At 38.8% G+C, this 20,339-nt stretch overlaps 4 protein-coding genes across 8 annotated transcripts in view; 2 read left to right on the top strand and 2 right to left on the bottom strand.

Annotated features, from left to right (window-relative positions):
* The first annotated feature begins 206 nt into the window (after nt 1–206).
* Nucleotides 207–3,635, top strand: LOC129751822 (WASH complex subunit 3). The gene is made up of 2 exons (XM_055747552.1): nt 207–394; nt 516–3,635. Exons 1-2 carry the CDS (start codon nt 365–367, stop codon nt 825–827), a joined length of 342 nt encoding a protein of 113 aa, XP_055603527.1. The 5' UTR covers nt 207–364; the 3' UTR covers nt 828–3,635.
* Nucleotides 988–3,905, bottom strand: LOC129751821 (anaphase-promoting complex subunit 2). Its single transcript, XM_055747551.1, has 3 exons — nt 3,570–3,905; nt 3,017–3,491; nt 988–2,822 (listed from the first exon to the last, which is right to left on the bottom strand). Exons 1-3 carry the CDS (start codon nt 3,627–3,629, stop codon nt 988–990), a joined length of 2,370 nt encoding a protein of 789 aa, XP_055603526.1. The 5' UTR covers nt 3,630–3,905.
* A 993-nt stretch (nt 3,906–4,898) lies between these two features.
* On the top strand, nt 4,899–7,824 carry LOC129756727 (RNA exonuclease 4). Its single transcript, XM_055753722.1, has 4 exons — nt 4,899–5,125; nt 5,210–5,260; nt 7,060–7,435; nt 7,495–7,824. Exons 1-4 carry the CDS (start codon nt 5,095–5,097, stop codon nt 7,712–7,714), a joined length of 678 nt encoding a protein of 225 aa, XP_055609697.1. The 5' UTR covers nt 4,899–5,094; the 3' UTR covers nt 7,715–7,824.
* Nucleotides 7,825–13,962: 6,138 nt separating this feature from the next.
* LOC129751929 (ion transport peptide-like) overlaps nt 13,963–20,339 on the bottom strand; it is a 106,838-nt gene continuing 100,461 nt past the window's right edge. For 4 of the 5 annotated variants that reach the window (XM_055747717.1, XM_055747721.1, XM_055747718.1 and 1 more), the window contains exons 3-4: nt 16,025–16,700; nt 13,963–15,732 (exon numbers count right to left, since the gene is read on the bottom strand). In XM_055747717.1, coding sequence (XP_055603692.1) covers nt 16,577–16,700 — 124 coding nt within the window. In that variant the 3' untranslated portion in view covers nt 13,963–15,732; nt 16,025–16,576. The remainder of the gene's footprint in view (nt 15,733–16,024; nt 16,701–20,339) is intronic. The other variant, XM_055747722.1, reaches the window with a different exon arrangement.

Raw genomic sequence — 20,339 nt, 5'->3', positions numbered from 1 at the left:
AAATGAATAAAGTTTATGTGACAACAGAGGGATTTCAATTAGTTTGTTTCGGGCGGGTTAACAAATAAAAATTTATTGAATAGTATTTAACTATGTTGTTAACTTTGCCGGAACAAATTTTAGTTTGTTGAGTTTTTATATGCTTGCGTGCACATCTTGACCAATCTGGACCAATCGTCTTGGTCTTAATCTAACGTTTGATCAAAACAAAACATCACTCATCCGAAAAGATCCGAAATATCAAATAAATTTATCAGTTTTTTTTATATCGGAATCTTTTGCTAGATTGCGGAACAGTTTTAACCTTTGACCAATAAATTGTAGTATTTTAGATTAATGTATTAAAAAAACTAATATTAGAAAAATGGAAACTCTAGGACTCGAAAAACATGAGGTAATTATTCGTTTTTACGATGAATGCGGGTACATAAGATCTTAAACATTTTATTTTATCTTCCTTAAATTAAATTTATACCCTCTCCTAATGTTAATAAATTAACAATTTTTTGTTTCAGTTACCCCCAACTAACCAAAAACGAATTATCGCTTTTATCAATCACTTTGTACTGAACACAGTGGATTTCCTTAATACTTTTACTGTTCAATGCGAGCACAAATTTGTCCGCTACGAGGAAAAGATACAAAGTTTGGAAGCATCACTCCGAATTGTGCAGGCGAAGCTGGCATCGATTGATGCGCTAAAAAATTCGACTGCCGCAGAAAGCACAGTACCAATGCAAGTAAGCGGAGCTACCACCACCCACGAAGGTGATTTGGAGAACGAAGATAATAGTTTGAGGGAGGTTGACCCGCTTCCGCAAAACTAGATTTGATTCTTATTTGTAAATTTATATACTTACGTTATTAGAATAGTTGATGGTAATATATTTTAAGCTAAATAATACGCCTTATAAAGCGAGAAGTGATATTTCACTGTGTCAATTTACGAAAGGGTTTTTTGAAATATGAAAGTTATATTTCTGAACATTAAGCTTTTGGCAGCTGATAAACTCCGCCAGCATATACTAATTTATGTTCTCTTACTTTTCGCTGCAAAATGTTTTTGAGTTCTTCCTGCGAGAAATCAACCTGGGAAGCAAACATCTTTAACATCTGATGAATACGATCCAATGGAAGAGAATCTAAGTTTGTCAACATGGCTTCAATGTAGGACCAGAAAACTTGCAGCTCTTCCTCTCGTTGATCGCTGGCCGATTCCATCGCACTTTCAGCTTCTTCATCCTCACATATATCCGGTGCTGGGGCTTGTAACTCTTCAGTTGCTTCCGCTTTACTGCTGCGGTCGTTAAGAATGAATAGATTTTCTCGCGTTTCACGTATCAGTCCTTGCGTTTGCCAAAATACTAATCGCTTTCGCAATACCGATGGTGGCATGTTCATCTTTTGGCCTAGTTTTTCTAACTCCCATTCCTGTTGCTCGCTGAAGTAAATAGCGATGGTGGCTTGAGCCGGAGTTACTTGCATTTCTGTTGTTTTTCCATCCAATTCTAGCTCGATTATGACTTTTCCATTCAAAGGAGTCCAATGAAGCGTTCTGTTACCTTTGTACACCTCGAAAGCCTTGGTGTAATGATCGAACATGTCCTTTATTACGGGCGGCAGGTCCATCGTTTCTTTTTTAAAAGTTGGCCAAAACTGCGAAGAAACTATCAAGGCTGTCATATCGAAAGGTCGTTCCATAGGGAAACCCGATTCAGTTGATAGGATATGAGAGTTAATACGTTTCGAGTCGGTGATGTCTTTCAGCATTACTTCACAGCTGTGCAGCATCGTTTCACCAAAACGCAGTTTCAAAAGTTCTAAATTACGAATTTCTTTCTCGGGATTTGCATCCAACTGTGACAATAATCTTTCGGCCAGGAGATTGCGATATTCGTTTACAAACAACTCCTTACTGCCATAAATGTCTACAACCATAGAAATAATATCCGACGGTCGACCGGAACGCGTATCTTTGATCACGATAGCGTCAGCATTAACCGGATCAGGATTCCAATTTTCCCAATCTGTTTGATCTAACTTTTCGTTTACATTGTCTTTCGTTTTGATATGTTCACTTTTAGCCAACTCCTCCGACAGGTCTGAACAACCTTCTTCGGTCAAACCTGTAACTACGCAGCGTACCGTATCGGGTCGACCTCGGAGGTATTCTTTTACAGGTTCTGTGATCGTTTGCAGCAAAACTCCTGTCGAGTCGAGATGTCTTAGTGCCTTGATAGCTGCTACATATCCGGTTAGAATATCCGGAGTATCAACCCCCGGATGCAATAGTTTACTCTCCAACGTATGTTTTACGGTTTTCACCAAATGACTTCGCAAATCTATCTTTTCCAGACAAGTTTTCAAATCATCGATTGCTGCTTGAGACATGGGAAAGTCTATAATTATCACGAAAAATTGGTCGATAATTGTATTGGCGTAGTTCTCGTACAAGTAAAAACTTAGTTTGGTTTGAAAATTTTTGATGGCTTGTTCAATTTTCTTTTGCGCTGGTGGAATCGTCAGCGATCCACGATTGTAGATGCGGGTCAACCATTGCAGTACCACCGTGCTCAACCAACGTTCAAGCGCTTCTAAATGGGAAACGGAAAAATTTTCCTTAGTTTCTGCTATCTTGGCATCGATCCGTTCTTGAATGAGTGTGGTAAGAGTGAAGCCAGCAATCTTATCCAGCAGACCCATCGCCGTCAGATGACGATTTGTACTGGTGAAGGCATTTGCTAAGCTTTGGCATTGGCAACTGTTGGATTCCAGGCCACAGGCTGAGCACTGGAATGCGTCTGGCACATCCATGAAGTCATCTGGGAAAGAATTGAAATGCGAGTAAGTGTTCATTATTATCTTCAAATATAAAACTAGCGATAAGCTCCTATCCGTTTCAAACAAACGAACTATGAAAGTAAAAGTTCTGCGTAGCACCCGCAGTAGTTTTACAAGGCATTTGATAAAGCGTCAAAGATCTAGGCGATTAGTACATATTTTACGTCAAACTCACCACTCTCGGCATGGCTCAAAGCGAATACTTTAAACGCTATCGAGTAAAACTCGTAAACCAATTCGTTGAAATCAGTTGGCAATTGGGAGAGCAATGCGCACCGGAACATCCGAAAGAACTCGCTCATATCGGATGGTTTTTTGACGATATCGACCGGTAACGGGACACCCTGGCGAAACTTTTCCAACCTCTTCAGCTGCAGGTGGTAGCGTCCAAAGTCTTCGTACAGTTCTCGGACCGCTTGCTGGAAGCGGAAAAACTTTCGGTTGCAATCGGCCTGGCCAGCTGTTCGGATGTCGCCATCCGCCTCACCGGAGCTTTCGAAGTTGCGCCAAAATTTCGGCACCGTTTCATGTCTCAGAAGCCGGTCCAGCTTGAAGAACATCGTTTCGTAGATGATGGTGACCGAGTTGAGCTGCTCCAGCTGAATCGACAAGTGGGAGATTTCATGATCGGAAACGGGTGTCACTTCCAACTGAAGCGGAAAAGGAAAGATGAACATAATTATTAACTTCGCATCATAACGAATAATCTAATGGCATCAAAGACAAACCTTATTTTGTAGTACTGGAAAAACTTTGTATAAACTTGAGCAAATACTTTCATTTAACATCTTGAATTGAAACTGTTTATTGGGACCATTCAAATATTACGTAACGCTTTTAGGGGGAAGGAGGTATAGCAGTTCGTTACACTGAACCTCGAAAATATCCAAACTTAACCCTTTCCTTTAATGCATGACTTTTTTAAAAGAGAATTGCAGTTATTGATTCAGTGAAATAATAACATTTTAATTCGAATAACACAACTCAACAGGTTTGAAGTCGTTCTTTTGAGTATTATGAAAGTTATGGCCCATCAAAGTTGAAAAATATTTTTGAAATTCAGTTGGATTCATTTCCCTACAAAAAAGTTTCGCTGACTGACGCGTTTCCGAGATATTGAGATTTAGATTAGTGTTGTTTTACCTCCATCGTGGCAGATTTAGGTTTGAGGGGTTCAAAGTTCAACAGTTCAAAGCGAAGAACTGTTTTTTTTTTTGGGGATAACTTTTATTCCCGCTTCATTCGCAGGAAGTCTCGCATATACGATGATGTAGCTACCTTTCTCAACAACTCTCCGGTGGATGAGCGGTTAGCATAATGAGATGGTAATCGCAGAGCCATTGAAGGTATGGGTGTGATTCCCGTCCCTGCTGTAATTTTTTTTTATTTTGATTTCCATTTTATTGCGGTATCAGATTTTGGGGGATGAGTTCTCTGTTAAGAGCTTAACTTTGGGTTATGCCTCCAATAGCCAAACCTGTAGGGAGGGAGTTTCATTCGGGTTGGCGGGGAAAAGTTCTCAAGTTTGGATATTTTGGATTTTCAGTGACGCTTTGTGAATTTTGCTTAAAAATTTAGTGACGAATGTGTTACGTATGGAGGATATGGGAGGTTGAAAATGCTCCAAAATTGCGTTACGTAATATTTGAACGGTCCCTATTGACGTTTTTTTCCTCGCCGCGAAAACTGTCTAGAGTTTACTTCTTCTTTTCTTTTCCGTCTTAGCTTTTTTGGGCAAACATATGAGCTTTTATATTTATGTGCTTTTTTGAACTTTTTTGCGGGTGTTCCCATTTTACCGAAAATCCAAGTCCATGATATCCGATACAACAACCTTTCCGTAAGTGCTGATAGCTCTACCTAGTGGTAAATTTGAAAAGGGATATTGAAACCTCCGAAATAGTGTTCGTCATTAGGTAGCGCTAGCATCGCTTGAAATTGGATTTTTTTTCTAGCATTTGTCTCAGTGTATGATTCTGCCTTTTTGCGGCATTTTCTTTCCAATATCCTCTTTTTGACGTTCTCGACAGTTGATTGCAAAAGTGAGAGGGGCTGAAAAGCCGTGGAATGAAAAAACACGAAGAAAAACAACAACACCAACGAATACAAAATGTCAGCAAGAACGTGCTGTTGAATTTCATTAAAAATTTACCTAAACTTTAAAGTGTGTTAAGGAAAAACTTTTTAAAGTAGTAGGCTACTAGCTACACAGTGACTTAATTTGAAACCGGAAGTACAGTTCGCTTGTGCGCCATGGGCATCGATATGGAATCCGGAAACGCTTGTAAGCTTTGAAATATACAAATAACATCCGTCTTACAAGGTCGCCAAATAATTTTAATACGTGTTTTGTGTTTTCCGTTTGCAGATGCAGATGTCGAGAATGTTTTGGACATAAACAAGTTGACTATAAATTCAGGTAAGCACCTTGCTAGAATTATTTCGAAGCATAGTATCTGAAAACATAACATCCTTCGTTAAAAACTAATTATAATGCAGTTAATTCTGTATTTCATTTAATAACTTTGTTTGATCTCAGCGTTACTTCTTGAAAATCAATTAATCCTTGGCAGACAATATTATAAACTGCCTAACTTTAAGCCACGGAAGAGAATTTTAGAGTCCTGGAAAAAATGACCGCTGTTTCAAATTCCCGGGATAAAAATTTAGTAGATATGTGGACATTAAAATCTCTCAGAACCAATTTATTGTCGAAGTTGCACTTCAAGAAATAGTGTAAAGCCTTTAAAAAAATGTGCTACAGATATTTATGAACATAAGCCTTTTGAAGTAGATGCAATATTTACTAGTATCTACTCATACAAACATTCGGTTTCAATCTTCAAGACCCTATTCTGAAAATCCAGTGAACAGATCATGTTTTGGAATTAGCCCGTCAAAACTCGTCTACTCCTGTTCCCAACACGACAACCGACAAACCCCATCCGTCCAGTTTGGTGGGTGCATTTTTGCCACTTCTACTCCCTCTCCCCGAGAAACCAGGCAAGACCACTGCTAATAAATGCTTGCCAACTGAACAACTCTATGAGCCCCACGAGTCACTGATTAAACAGCTGGGGAGTTGCCCAAATGAATACATTAATTTTGCTCAAGTTATGGCACATTATACGCCCACACCATCGCAGTTAGCTGCCCGCCAGGTCATTGCTAGCATTAGAGTGTCCATTTCCCGGTAATTTTCCCTTTCCCGGGAATCGGGAAATCTGGTGGCCTGTTTCCCGGGAATTCCCGGGATCCCGGGAAATATTAAAAAACCTGTAAAATAAATGCACTTCGACTCAAATATACATAGCTTATCGAACATTTCGTGCATACAAGCCCATAAAAAATGTACTCTTCATAATGTTTTTTAACTTATTTTAACCAAACAAGTTAAACTGTTTTCAACGATGATATATTAAAAACAGTCTAAAGAACTAAAATAACCTGAATAAGTCAAATAAAGAATCCATCCATGCAATTAGGGGTTGATTAAAAAATATGTTTTTAGTTTGATTATTCCAACCATTTTTCGTTTTTCTAAACACTTTAAATAGTTGCTCTTCATATAAAAAAAAACTATGTATTCTTCATTTTAAAAATTTGAAATTTATCTGGCTTTCAAAGCCAAAGGGAAACAAGTGCACGAATGTTACTTTCGAGAATCAGTCTACCTGCTACGCAATTTTTCATATATTTTTCGAACTTTTGTGGGGTTTCGTTCAATGAATACGGTGTGGAAATACATATAATCTTTTCAAACTTACTCTTCAAACTCTTCGAATATAAAAAAATATACCAAATGGCTGCAAAATCTCTACTGCCACAGGAATCGGCATATTCTCAATCAGTTTTCTATGACTACATTTTCAAAAAGAACATCTTCCAGGCTTTTCCAGAGAAAGAATTCCATACATGTCGGGAATTCCCGGGAATGAAACTACGATTCCCGGGAATCGGGAGTTGCCGATTTTTTCAAATTCCCGGGAATTCCCGGGACGGACACTCTAGCTAGCATGCGGGTACAACCAAGTTCTACGTTTCGAAATTGAAATATACATCGCGAACTAGAACTGATCGAGATTGGTCCACAGAAGTTCAATGTTGAAAGATATCTCAAAATATGTAACGCTTTTTTGCCACATTACCTTTTCATATCCTTAATTTTTTTTTTTTTTTTGATTAATTGGATTCTCAATTTTTATCCTTATTTTCCAGAAAACACATTTAGCAAGAAAACTTCTTGCCAAAAACCGCGGCCTCGGCCGAAAATCTTCTCATCGAATCTAACAGACTGCCTAGCACTGGATTGTGAATTTGTGGGGGTAGGGCCACATGGCAAGGAACATATGGTGGCACGAGTTTCCATCGTCAACGAGCGCGGTGAAGTTTTGTTGGACAGCTACGTTAAACCCCAGAAAACTGTGATTGACTATCGGACAACAATCAGCGGAATCCGACCGGAGCTGATGGAGTCGGGTCAGGAATACCTTACAATCCGGGACACGGTCAGATTGCTGTTACAGGGCCGTATATTAGTGGGGCATGCGCTGAAGAACGACCTTATGGTGTTGAATCTTAGGCACCCTAAAAAGTAAGATAACACATGTTTGAAAAGTAAAGCAAAATTCTAAAAATCCTTTTTATCCATAGAATGATACGGGACACCTCGCATCACAGACCGATAGCTCGCCGAATACGAGCTATAGGGACACCAAGCCTCAAAAATCTGTCCAAGCTTATACTTGGAGAAGAAATTCAAACTGGGATCCACGACTCCATACAAGACGCCAGGGCTGCGATGAAAATCTATCTCCTATTTCGAGAGGATTGGGAAAAATCATTGAAAAAACTCAGCAGACGAAGTAGATGACGGTTATGATGACGAGTTCGGTTTTGGTTTTAAGCTAAGGTAGTTTTTAGAGAATAATTGATAATCATATTAAATAACACATTCGGAGAGTTGTGATGCGTGTATATTTGAATCGTTTTATTAAATATTTTGAAAAAAAAAGCGTTTTATGATATTTTGTTTAATGAATCATCAATCAATCGAAATCTCGTTTGCTGGGAGACCTAAGGAGCCGAGTGACATTTTACGTATTTCAGACGGGAGGAAGAAGGAGGATAGTGTGGAGAAGGATGCAAGACTTTATCCGTTCGGTGGTAGTCTATGGCGATCTCCAGCTAGGCAGCTTGCTGTCCAACTGGTAGAAACTCTAGAAGGTTCCATAGCAAAAAAAAGAAAGAGAGCCTGTTAGTTCTCCAGAGAAGGAGGAAGTTCCTGTGCCGAAGACAATGAAGAAAGCGATGACAGAAATAAAGGCTTTGACTAGCTTAGTTTTGAGCAAGCAAAACATTCATAAGGAGGTCAAGGGCAAGCTTGTAAAGGCTATAGCTCTTTTTACAGAGGCAAACAAGGCAGTCCTAGAGAGCGCTGAATGGCAGCGCTACTAGTAGAGTAACAGAGGCGGAGAAACCCTCTAAGGCGAATGTCAGTCGCCCGAAACGGATCGATTCCTTCGGTTAAACAGTGAGGAATGAGCTCATTACTCCGAGAAGCTCTAAGAGTGTAAAGAGGAAACGAGGGTCGCCTGGTGATCCAAGACCTGGCACCCTAAAGAAGAGGGCCCGAGACCCGATAGTTCGTCAGGACTCTGGCCAATTGAAAGACAAGGGCGACAGGCCCAACGAGGGAGAGCCCTCCGAATGGCAGACAGTGACGCGTAAACACCGTAAGGAGAGAGCTAAGAAAACAAACCCCAAGCCCAAGAAGCAGCGAGGCGGCGTAAAGTAAAAAGGTGAAGCTATCCAGAGAGTACGTACGCGGACGTGCTTCGTCAGATGTGGACCGACGACAAGCTTGCTGGGCTAGGTGAAACCGTGAGGAGGATCTGGCGTACTCGTCCCGGTGAGGTGATCCTCGAGTTGAAACGAAGTTCAGCAACAAAGAGTGCATCCTTCAAGGTGTTAGCGGAGGAAGATCTAGGCGAGAAGGCGGAGGTGCGTGCACTATGTCACGAAGTAACCATCCATATCAAAAACCTCGACGAAATTACGACGGAAGATGAAGTCAGGTCAGCGCTAGTCGACCAATGTAAGATTAACGAAGATCAGATCTCGATCCGATTGAGACAGGGTCTCCCCAAATCCGGAACACAGGTTGCAATTGTGAAGCTTCCAGTGGTAGCAGCCAATGCAGCACTCGAGAGCAGTCGGCTAAATGTGGGATGGTCAGTTTGTCAGATAACCATCTCCCAGCAACCAGAGATATGCTTTCGATGCATGGAGTACGGCCACAAGTCGTTTGACTGGAAGGCAGTTAACAGACGAGGGTTAGGCTGGGGGTGCGGGGAATCTGGTCACATAGCGGGTAGCTGCAGTAAGCCGGCGAAGTGTCTTATTTGCACTGGTGGCCATGTAACTGGCAACCCAAGGTGCCCTGCCTACTAAAAGGCGCTAGCAGCGATACCAAGGGCTTGGAAGTAATCAAAATCAACCTCAACCACTGTAACGAAGCACAACAGTTTCTGCGACAGAAGGCGCTGGAAGAGAAGCTTGACATAGCGTTAGTAGCAGACCTCTATTATAGAGCCCTGAATGGCACAAATTGGGTTACCGATAGTGCCAATCTAGCCGTAATAGCGGCGACAGGATAGTTTCCCATGCAAGAAGTGGTCACATCGAATGAGGAAGGCTTCGTGGTAGACAAAGTCAATCTTCTTCTGTAGCTACTACCACAGAGAACAGACGTACAAGCTAACCCACGGAACTTGTGTAAAAATTCCAACCTCCTTTTTAAACCAATTTTTGTTTTTTGGATGGGACACCAGATGTCTCCAAATACACCAAAGAGAACTGTCAAAACAAAACTGAGAAAAAACAACAAAATTTGAGTCAGTTTTAAACAGGTCGAATGAGCTACTAGGCATGTTTCAAGAAAATTTCTGTTGGAGCTTCGTAACACATTCGTCATGTTGCATAAAAAATGTATCCTAAAGTTCGCTATTTTCTTCAAACTTGCAAGAAGTACTAAATGTTGAACAATGGGATGCAAATGTGATATGTAAATGAAACCCGCTTGAGATGCCTAGAATCAGTACTGCTGGGTGAGAATGATCAGCAAAATTGCTCTTATTTGACTGGGTATAGCCGATGCCTCCTCTGACCTCCTCGATAATCGTTCAAGGAATGCGAAAGCTTGATCCAAAAATTGTCAGTTATTTTTGCCGCAGTAGTACTGAAATAAGAAAGTAAAATTTTGCCAAGTTAAAAGTAGCTCTTAATAATCACATTTATCAAGCAATAAATTAAAGCCGTTCGTTTAACTGAGATATTGGTAAATTTATTCATGAGTAGATATACGATTACGCCGTTTCGAAAACTGAGTTGATTTGTAACTTTTGAACGGCGCAAAAGATGGCACTGTTTCCAGTCAATTTTTAACGTATTTTTCTGCTGATAGCTTTTGAATTTTTACACACTTTTCTGAAGATTTTTTGTTCGAGCTTGTACGTCTGTTCTCTGTGCTACTACGCTCCACCGAGTTGGACCTTGGAAATTTAGCGCTACGATAGATAAAATAGTCGAAGTGATCACAGGTCGAAGCCCCGTTTTTATCTCGGGGGATTCAATGCGTGGGACCCAGGAATGGGATAGCTCCCTTACGAACGCCAGAAGCACTTTCAAGGCTGAATGTGGACCTGACGAACGTAGATTAGGAGCTACCGTAGAGAGGGACGTGAATCGCTTATAGATATCACATTTGCTAGTCCCAGATGGACAGGTAATTGGAGGGTGAGGACGACTACACTCATAGCGACCACATTGCGATCCGCTATCGTGTGGGTAAGAGTGCACAGTCAGTCAGAGGAGAGGTAATGGCAGATGACCGACGCTGAAGGACAAAACAATTTGATCGGAATGTCTTTGTCGAGCAAATCGCGAATTTGCGTGCCAGCTTCCTTCGCGTTAGGCGAAACATGCGGAGAGCACGAACTCAAACGGAGAGAGACGAACGTAGGCCGCTTTTCAAAAATGCGAAAAGAAACTTCTGAAAGGCTTTTAAAGAGAGCAAAAAGGCATGCTTAAGGAAACTTTGTCTTGATGCCAATGTTCCTTCCATGTGGGGATGCCTACAGGATTCTCATGGCAAAAAAGCGGTAGCGCACCACCTGAAAAGTTGAAAAGGTTCTGGAAAAGGTGATCTTGAACCGTATCCAGAGCGAAGGCGGATTGTCTAACAATCAATTCAGCTTTCGAAAAGGGCGATGCACAGTCGACGCTATTCGAGCTGTCCTCGAAACGGCTGATAAAGCCAGACTCAAGAAGAGAAGAGGGGATCGTTTTTGAGCGGTAGGAAGTAAGATTGGACCACAAGATATGGAAACACACCGTGAAGAATGAACCAAATGGTATAAACACTGCATATATCGAGGAAGAATTTTTGTAATAGGTTAAATTCCTATAAAAAAGGAAAAAAGAGTTGCGGTTGTTCTGGGAAAGTATTGTTTTGTGGATTAAATACATTTAATCTACGAACTGTATTGCATTGGAGTGTTGAAATATTGATTTAATAAAATCTTTCAACAGTTTCATGTATACTCAATCAAGTGCGTAGTCAGTACTGCTCTACACTGAAGGGAGACTTTTTTTGCTCGGATGAGACTCCTTTGGACGAGTCGTTTTGCATTGCTCCCCAAATCAAGGGAAGGCAGAGAACAGCTAAGACTTGAGACTTGTTGGCCAGCAACTCCCGGATAATATGAGCTCAGTCGTAGAAGACTCCTTTGACTAGGTCTCAGGGTCGGCCTACGGCTGGGTAATCGGAGGGGAACGCCTACAAAATTTACTAGACAAACTGTGGGTTTTCGAAACAACAAGAACAACAAAGCAGGATTAAATTACGGAAAAATTACTTTTTATTAAAACGGAAAGAAAACTGCTTTTATACTTTAATTTCTGATTTTTGAAATTTGCTTTTTATTACTGTGTAATGTTGTGTGTAGGGTGTGGGTTGGGCTGTGGTCGATGACCGTTGCGGTACGTACCGATGCTACGATGGTGAGCGCTCACTGCTGGTCGTCTTTCGTTTCGGCGTTCAACTTCCGGATACCAATAGGTCCCCAAAATGGCGGCGGAGATTTGTTGAGGAATCACGCTTCCCGTGAATTACCTTTTGCTGTTTGATGGTGCTGGTCAGGCGATGACAAGCGGGTAAGGGTTTAAACGGCGTCTTCCTTCCTTGACACAATCAGCGGGCCACGGCAAGACCGTATTGACCGCGCTGAGAAGGGCTCTCCTTTGGAATTAGAGACTCGAGAAGCTTGTCTCGAGTCCCGAGAGATGGGCCTCCTTGACGATTATGGTTCCTTTCTGAACCAGAGGCCAAACGTCCTATTACGGTTAGACGTAGCCCGCTACAAGCGAGCTAGGCCGAATCGTGCGACGGTGACGAAAACGGTGAACAGCAAACACAAGAACTTCGCACAAATAAATAACGATTGTGGGTTCAAAACATCACAAGACTCAACAACACGGAGCTTGGACAATCACGTCTTCATCGCACGAACGCCGGAAGAAATAGGAGGCTGAGTCAACGACTCTTCTTCTTGGGTTTCCGCTCCACATTCTTCTTCCTCACTCCATGTAACTCGTTTGGGCGAGTTATTGTAGATTGCATGCAACCCACATGCAATGTCGACCTTGCGAACTATGTTGCTTGCAGCCTTGCTGCTGATGACACCACACGCCCAACTTAAATCTAACAATTATGTTTTTTTGTTAAACCTTACTTTTTTTTTTGTAAATTCTTTATTTGAAACGGCTCATACCTTTAGGCTTTAAGGAGCCAAACTCGTTTTGTTTGATTACAATTGTGTGCTTATATCTAGTTCACTTTTAAAGAAAAAAGAAGATAGATAAAGAAATATGAAGATAAAAAGAAATTATAGACGAAGATCAATAGCTTTTAGGAAAAGGTATACTTCGAACATGTAGTCCAAGTCTATCACACCCAGCATATCTCTCACTGGAACATAGGGTGGTTTTCCTCGGGCCCGAAGGGAGTCTATCAAATTCGTTCTAGCGACAAGATGGACCTCGCACGACCAAACAATATGCTCGATGTCGTGGTAACCTTGGCCGCAACTACACAAATTGCTGCTAGCAATATTCAAACGATAGAGTACTGCGTCTAAGGAATAATGATTGGACATGAGACGGGAAAATATACGAATAAAATCTCGACTCAGGTCCAATCTATTAAACCATGGTTTAAGTTAAACCTTACTTCTAAATAATTATAATTATCCCTAAACCTAACTAGACGAAAAACAACAGTTTGGCAAATATTTAAAAACAAATTAAAAAAAACATCTGAGGCATTTGTAACGACGGTTGCAGACTACGGGGATTTCACAACGCCTTAAGCCGACCCAAGGACTCACGATTCTTCGCCCATTCCTACCCGAAAGCACTCATCATTGGACAGTTAAAAGTTGATCCCCAGAATAACTCCCCAAGCCTTGAAGCGTAGTGGGCTCGATTTCTCAAACGCGCCAAGGGCAGAGCGAGCTGACGAGTTTAAAATATCCCGAATTTGTGTTTCAGCTAACTCTAGCATTCGTTTGCTGCGGACAAACCCATACGACATGGTCGATGTCATCATCAAAATTTCCACAACCGCAAATATTTGTGCCCGACAAATTGATTAAAAAATGATGCGCATTTGATCTGTTGTTATTCGACTTATAAGCTGAGACATGGCATGGATAAAATCCTTAGTTAAATCCAGTTCCTTGAACCAATAAGCTTTCGTTTTCACTTTTGGGTGAATAGAGTATAAAGAAACTATCCGCACTGACCATACTATCCGTTCAGGCTTTTGTCCTGCATAAACTCTGCCATTTGCTCATAGCCATTTCATGGGCGATTGCAAAACACGATCATGATGATCTTATTTTAAGTAGTACACAAGATTTTCAAAGGAGAAAGGAGGACTGATTTTTTTTATATCAAAGTAGGTACATACCACTATACAAGTTCACCTATTATGCATAAAACTCAAATCCTCAACCAGATTTGCTTTCTTTCGTTCTATTTCTAAACAATTTCATTAACTATCGTTGATAGACTTTTTTTATTTCTCCGTATTTTCGTTAAAATAAAGCATATCAATAATATCAGGTTGTCATGTTACATTTTTTTTACTTAATTAGGCATTTTCTCAGATACGTGCATTATAAATAAGCTTATAATTCGTACTGACATTTGGGTAATGTACAAAACAAAGCCGTATTTTAATAAAATGGCAATCAACGAAAAGCACTTGTTTAGATATGAATTTTAATACACATAGAAATAATATTTCTCAACATGCCAAACCTACAATGATTATAGCTTCGCATAACTCACACTCATTCCAGTTTTCCCAGCTCGTATATGCAATAGTAGCGTGGCTATCGATCTAGTCAAATAAATATACATAATAGTACAATAATGAACATTAGGAAAGATAAAACATAATATAGAAAACAAAAAAATACGATTGCAAGGAACTTGAAATTTTTAACTCGTTTGATAGGGTGCATAGAGACATGTTTAAGAGATAATAATGACAATGGTAGTTTACAGCTGCTCAAGCTTTCCTATTTTAAGTTTGTTTTGGAGAAATTTAGATTGGGGTTTCTGGTTCGAAAGGATTTGATATTGCTTCATGGTGCCTTTACAAGTCGAAACTAAACTTGATGTCGGGTATTGATAGAATGCCATTTTCAACTATTTTATTTATTTCTTTATTTTATGTCAATGAGAGAGAAAATACTGTCTAATTAGGAATGTGATAATGTACAATTTCCTTGACACATCGTATAATCAGCGCGATTCGGTTATTTCGATATTGATCGTTTGTATGTTCTTCCATCGAGATTCATATCGCTGGATTTGGTCGATCTTCGCAAAGTTTCAAGAATTGATTTTTATCAACTGCCGTTCTAGGAAAGCATTCTGCTATCTTCTGTCGGTTTAACCAACTTTCAACAGCTTATCGAGAGACGTCGATGCAAATTGTATTTCCTTCTGTCTCTATTTCCAACTCATAACAACTAATTACTCTAGAAAATTTAAAATACAAAACACTTAGGTTACATTTATTTTCACTGATCTCATTTATTATAAATAACTAAACATAAATCTAAACGGCTTCTGGACTAGATTTTAAAAAGAAATATATTTTTTGAAAATATAAATACAGTGTTTATGAGATATCTCCTCCTATTGTTCAAATCGTTGTCAAAAGGTAAATTTCCTGGGGAACGTAACGATAGCTAAGAAGCATGGCTTTTTACTCGTGTGATAGCCATCGATACCTTCCCCCGTTTACAAACACTTTGAATTGTGACACATTGTGTTTCAAATTTTCCCGCCTACATCAGTGTGGAAAATCCCTAGGTTTGTTGTACCAAACAAACAACAAATACTCTACTAAACGCTGCCCTAACTGTTGTGTATTCCAACTTGTAAACTATAGTAAAATAAGCATAAATAAATATCGGTTTATCAAATAATTATGTACACATATTTAACTCCTGAACGAACTATTTTTCAGTCACACTAGACCGCCGCTTTTGAAAAGAGCTGGCGCGAACACCAGCAGCGTGCAAACGATACAAAATGAAACTAGCTGCCCATCGTCTATATATCTCCTATTCCGTAATATCAGTTTGTGTTTTTGATAGTAAGAACTAAAAAATTACAGCCGCAGATCAAACACCATTGGAATTTTATTTCTTTCCTAACACTTCGCGCCATTTAACAAACTTTTCGTTTTCCTCCTCGAGAAACAGGGCTTCCACGCAGGCCGAGAAGTAATCCGTAGTAAAGCACTCTGCCCTGTGAAGTAGAAGAGTAAAAAAGTAAAAAACGTTTAATTAGATTTCAGATAAAAGTGAGTAGAAAAAAAAATGTTAGTCAAAAATCTGATAGTAAAGTTTTTGTTTCAATCAGGTTAGCTTGGACAAAAAATCGGGCAAGTGAATACGGGTCTGCTGAAACATTTCCGTAGAACCAGTTGAGTGAAACATTTCAAAACCAAAATGAGTGCCACAAAAATATGCCGTTTCCGGTAGTTCAAAAATTCAAAAGTATTTTAGGATTAAAAAAGATAAAAACAAAAAATACATACCACAGTTTTTGAACAGAAGAAAAACGAAACAACAAAAGAAATAATATCCTTCCAGTGCTTCTCCGCTACACTGACCGCTTATTTGGACCGTTGCGATCCATATTGTTGTTACTCTATCTAAATGTATCTGCACCTTACGCCGTTTGTTGTTCAGAATGAAATTGCACAAGAACTAGTCACTGGAATATGTACAGTTGATATTCGTCTCGTTGCTAGAGGTGTTCCTAATGGGGGGTGACTTGTGATGGTAATTTTAAGCTTCGTTGAAATTTGAACGCCGGAGCGATCTATCCCACTTGATTATTTGGGACGAAGTACAGCGGTTTGCCGTTTTCTCTATTAATTTGTTGCTGATATTTCTGATACTGAATGATGTGTTTTAAGCATTTTGGCGAACTTCCGTTGTTTCCTTTTCGAATGAAATCAAGCTACTTGGTAGTGTGATTTCTCCGAGGCAAATTGTAGATCACTTGTAGATTATTGTTTTCCGACCTAGAACGGAACAGTTTTGTTCGTTTTTGTGCGGTTTATCTTCCAGATGCCTTAGCGTAATTAAGAAATGTTGGGGTCAACTCCGTTCAGTATCCGGATATTCTGTTTGATTTGCTCGAGTTCATCTGTCAGCTGCAAAGCGTCTATGCAACCGCGGAAATAGTCCGAAGTGAAGCACTGTTTTCTGTAAGGACAACGAAAGCATTCGAAGAACATTTAGACAAAAAAGATTCACAGAAAATATTGACTTGAAGGTCAGTAAAGCTTTAAAGTTGTTAGTAGGGTTAAGTACCTAAAATAAAGTTTATGAGCATCTTCCATTTTGCTAAATCATCGCGATCGTTATTCGATCACGTTGCACGCCGAGCGACTAAGTCATGTAAGTATTTATTGAATTTTATTTTTCGAACCGGTGGGACGAGAAAAAATACTTTGTCAACCTATGGGCTATAGTCTAAAAAGCAAAAAAAAAAAAAAAACCAGTGCGCATAACTTGGACTGGAAGTTTATGTAAGTGCACAGAGCCTGTGCATTTCAGAAATCTACTTTCAGGTAGGCCCACCAACATCAACTAGCTAACTATTGCAACATCACACAAGTCTGGGACCGAAACGTTTCCTTCTTCATTCTCGGCTCTCGAGTCTATTTGATTGAGCATTGGCAGCGAAGTGTTGGCGTAAGTAGGTAACTAAAGTGCGAAGATTACGGAGATGCCTCCCTTCAAGATAAAATTCATTTTGTAAAACAGTTAAGGTGCGTTGAATGAAATATTCACAAAACGTAAAATATCATTTAGAAATTATTAATCGCATTTCCTCAGAAAAATATCTTTTTTAAGCTCAACCGTTGAGTAAATTAATATAAATTTATAGTTGAATTAAATAGAACATTCAAGATTTATTAAGTTGGTAATTCAGTTGCCTCCTGAGCCGATGTCTGCGAGTTCGAGCTCAAGAATAAATATCGAACACAGTTGTACCGGATAAGATTTTAAATAACTGTCCGCTAACTGCAACGTTGATATAAAGTCGTGATTGCTATAATAATGGTAAAATGACTATGATCCAAACAAACAAAAATTAAGTATCTTTTTCGAAGATGTTTGAAAAATCTTAAGCCTAATAAAATATATTTCAAATTGAAGCGACCTTTTTTTTTCTACACATCACAACGGGTTAACTATTAGAAAAAATATAAGGAAAATTTTGAAGCGCAACTCAATAGTCTGGGGAGGGGATTATTAAATTAACGAGGGAAAGTGAAAGGTTGAATCGAAGAAAAATTCTATTTTTTTTTTCAATCAAGAATTTCTCCATTTCTGAGCTTCTGTGGCGAAGTGACTTCCAGCATAAATTATGTGGCTTGTGATATAGCTCAGTTGGCAAGTCTGTTGTCTCCTGAGCCGATATCTGCGAGTTCGAGCCCAAGAGTAAACATCGAACACAGTTGTACCGGATAAGTTTTTCAATAACGATCCGCCAACTGTAACGTTGAGGAAGACGCGTTTTCATGTTTCTCGTTGCGGTTGCGCTGAATTTTTTGGCTTTTTTTTATCGTTGAAATACAAGTGATTTGAGAAATTATTCAAAGTGAAATTAACAAGGAATTGATGTACAGTTTAACGTTTAACCCTGTCAAGAAGAGGCGTTTAAAGTTGAATTTAAAAGAACTCGAGTGACTGGAAAGAGGGAAATGCGAGCAAAAACAGCTGTCATATTGCGGAGAGTGGTAGTCGGCATGAACAACAAGGACAGGAAAAACCGGTGATATCTTTCCGATTGACCTTTATAACTTAGACACTTTCACTTAGATACCTATCGATTTGGCTGCTGTGCATTTTTTCAAATTATTTAGAATAGGTCCACACTGTGTGGAGCAGCATTCTCTCGGTGCTATCGTAAACGTGGGTTTTCCTAATTTTTTCCCATATACAAATACCATTCTAAACAGAATATTGATAAAAATCCAGTTTTCATAGAAAGAGAATGATTTTATTGAATCGTATATTGTTTGAGGCAGTGATGCCGTTAATATTGAATAGTAGAAGTTTGGTAGACAAGAGAGGACAGCCTAAAATTTCAAAAATGGATTTTTCCATGTTTTTTTTCTAGTAGGTGATTTCATTGTCACAGGCTTCGGTTGCTTCGATCTATTGAAAAACAAATGCTGACAGCCAAAATGTAAAGTAATGATCTTAACATTTATTCTCTAATAATTATTTCACGGGATTATAAATATATTTCTTTGATAAAAATTCTTTTCAAATGTTTATGTTGATACTTTTCAATGAAAATTGAAAGCTGTCGATCGTATTATTAATAGCATCTCTTTAATGAAGAATAAATTTTTCATGCATGTAATAAGATCTAATAAGTGTTTTTGTTCAATGTTATACAACTACAGGCAAGTTTGTTTTGAGCTGCTAGTTTCATTATGATTGTTATTTCTTACTATCATAATGAAACAAGGTTTAGTAAACGTTCTACACTGTACATTTTTATCTTGTTCTTTCTATTTTTCATGGGTTTGTGTTTTATTATAACATTTTGTATTGAGTTTTGGTCAGTAATTTGTGTTTAAAAATATGTATAAAAATGATATCTTAAGGTTGTTAGAATTTTTTCCACTCCCATCCGGGCCTAGAAATTCCGGGCCTTTTTTCAAAAAAATCTGGCGAAATCCGGGCATGGATTTCAATTTTTCAAATCCAAAAACCGGGCAAAACCGGGAAAAATTTAGGTGTTATTATATGGGTCATTCCATGTCAAGTGTGCACAGCGAGAAAAAAAATCTTATCGAAAATTCGCCAAACTTGGCCGAATGACTTTCTGAGGCCTACAAAACAAATCCTCAATTTTTGAGAATGATCCGCCCACCTTTCGTTCCAGGACCCTCCCATCTTTTTTACAAGGTTTTGAAAAATTCATCATTTTCAAAATACAATATCTCTGGACTGAAAAATCATACAAAAATGACAAAATATGCGTTGTGTAGATTTTGTTAAAATCTATCGATCGATGTTATTCATTTTTCGAATAAGTGACGTTTTAAACGTCAAAACACAGCTCTAAAAATAAAACGTTAATTTTCTCAAGGAGAGTATATTTTTTTCTTGAATTTTATGATTTCATTGTTTTCTTGAGAAAATTTTACGTAAGAACCAACCAAAATCCCAATATAATATTTCGTGTTTTTGAGATATGAAAGATTAAAGTTTTATTGTAAATCAAATATTTTCCTACAGAAGCCCCTTTATTTTTAGATACTCCCATTCACAATGTTCTGGACGAATTAAATTTAAAATAAGCATATTGAATTCTCCTTTTTATAAGCAACAAACTTTTGTAAAGATTAAATGTTTAAAAAATTAAAATAACGCTTTTGTGTTTCAATTCGTTTTATTGTTGGGTAACAATCCTATACATTATAACTCTGTATTCAATCAATAAGTAAGTGCTTACTCAGCGGATGCTGCGGATGAATTAATGTGAGGAATTGGATCATTATCCCATAAAACTGTTGTACTTATTCACAGATAATGTGGAAATTTCGAAAATCTGCTCGTATGTTGATTACTAAACTTTCATAAATTATGTTTTTTTTTGTTTTTTTTTTGGTACTGTTATAACAACATTGATTATTGACATACAGCATTTGTTCATTGTATATCGCCTTCATTTATACAACTTAAGCACAGCAGATTCTTTTGTTGATATCGATTGGAGCACTGAACAATAGCGATTTTTTTTAAAGTGATTCACTGACCATTGTGTACGAATTGTTGCCGCATGAGCTTACTACGCACTCGCTTGCTGACATTAGA

Source organism: Uranotaenia lowii, chromosome 3 (assembly GCF_029784155.1).
Source record: "Uranotaenia lowii strain MFRU-FL chromosome 3, ASM2978415v1, whole genome shotgun sequence".
NCBI lineage: Eukaryota > Metazoa > Arthropoda > Insecta > Diptera > Culicidae > Uranotaenia > Uranotaenia lowii.
This window is presented reverse-complemented; position numbering and strand designations above follow the sequence as displayed.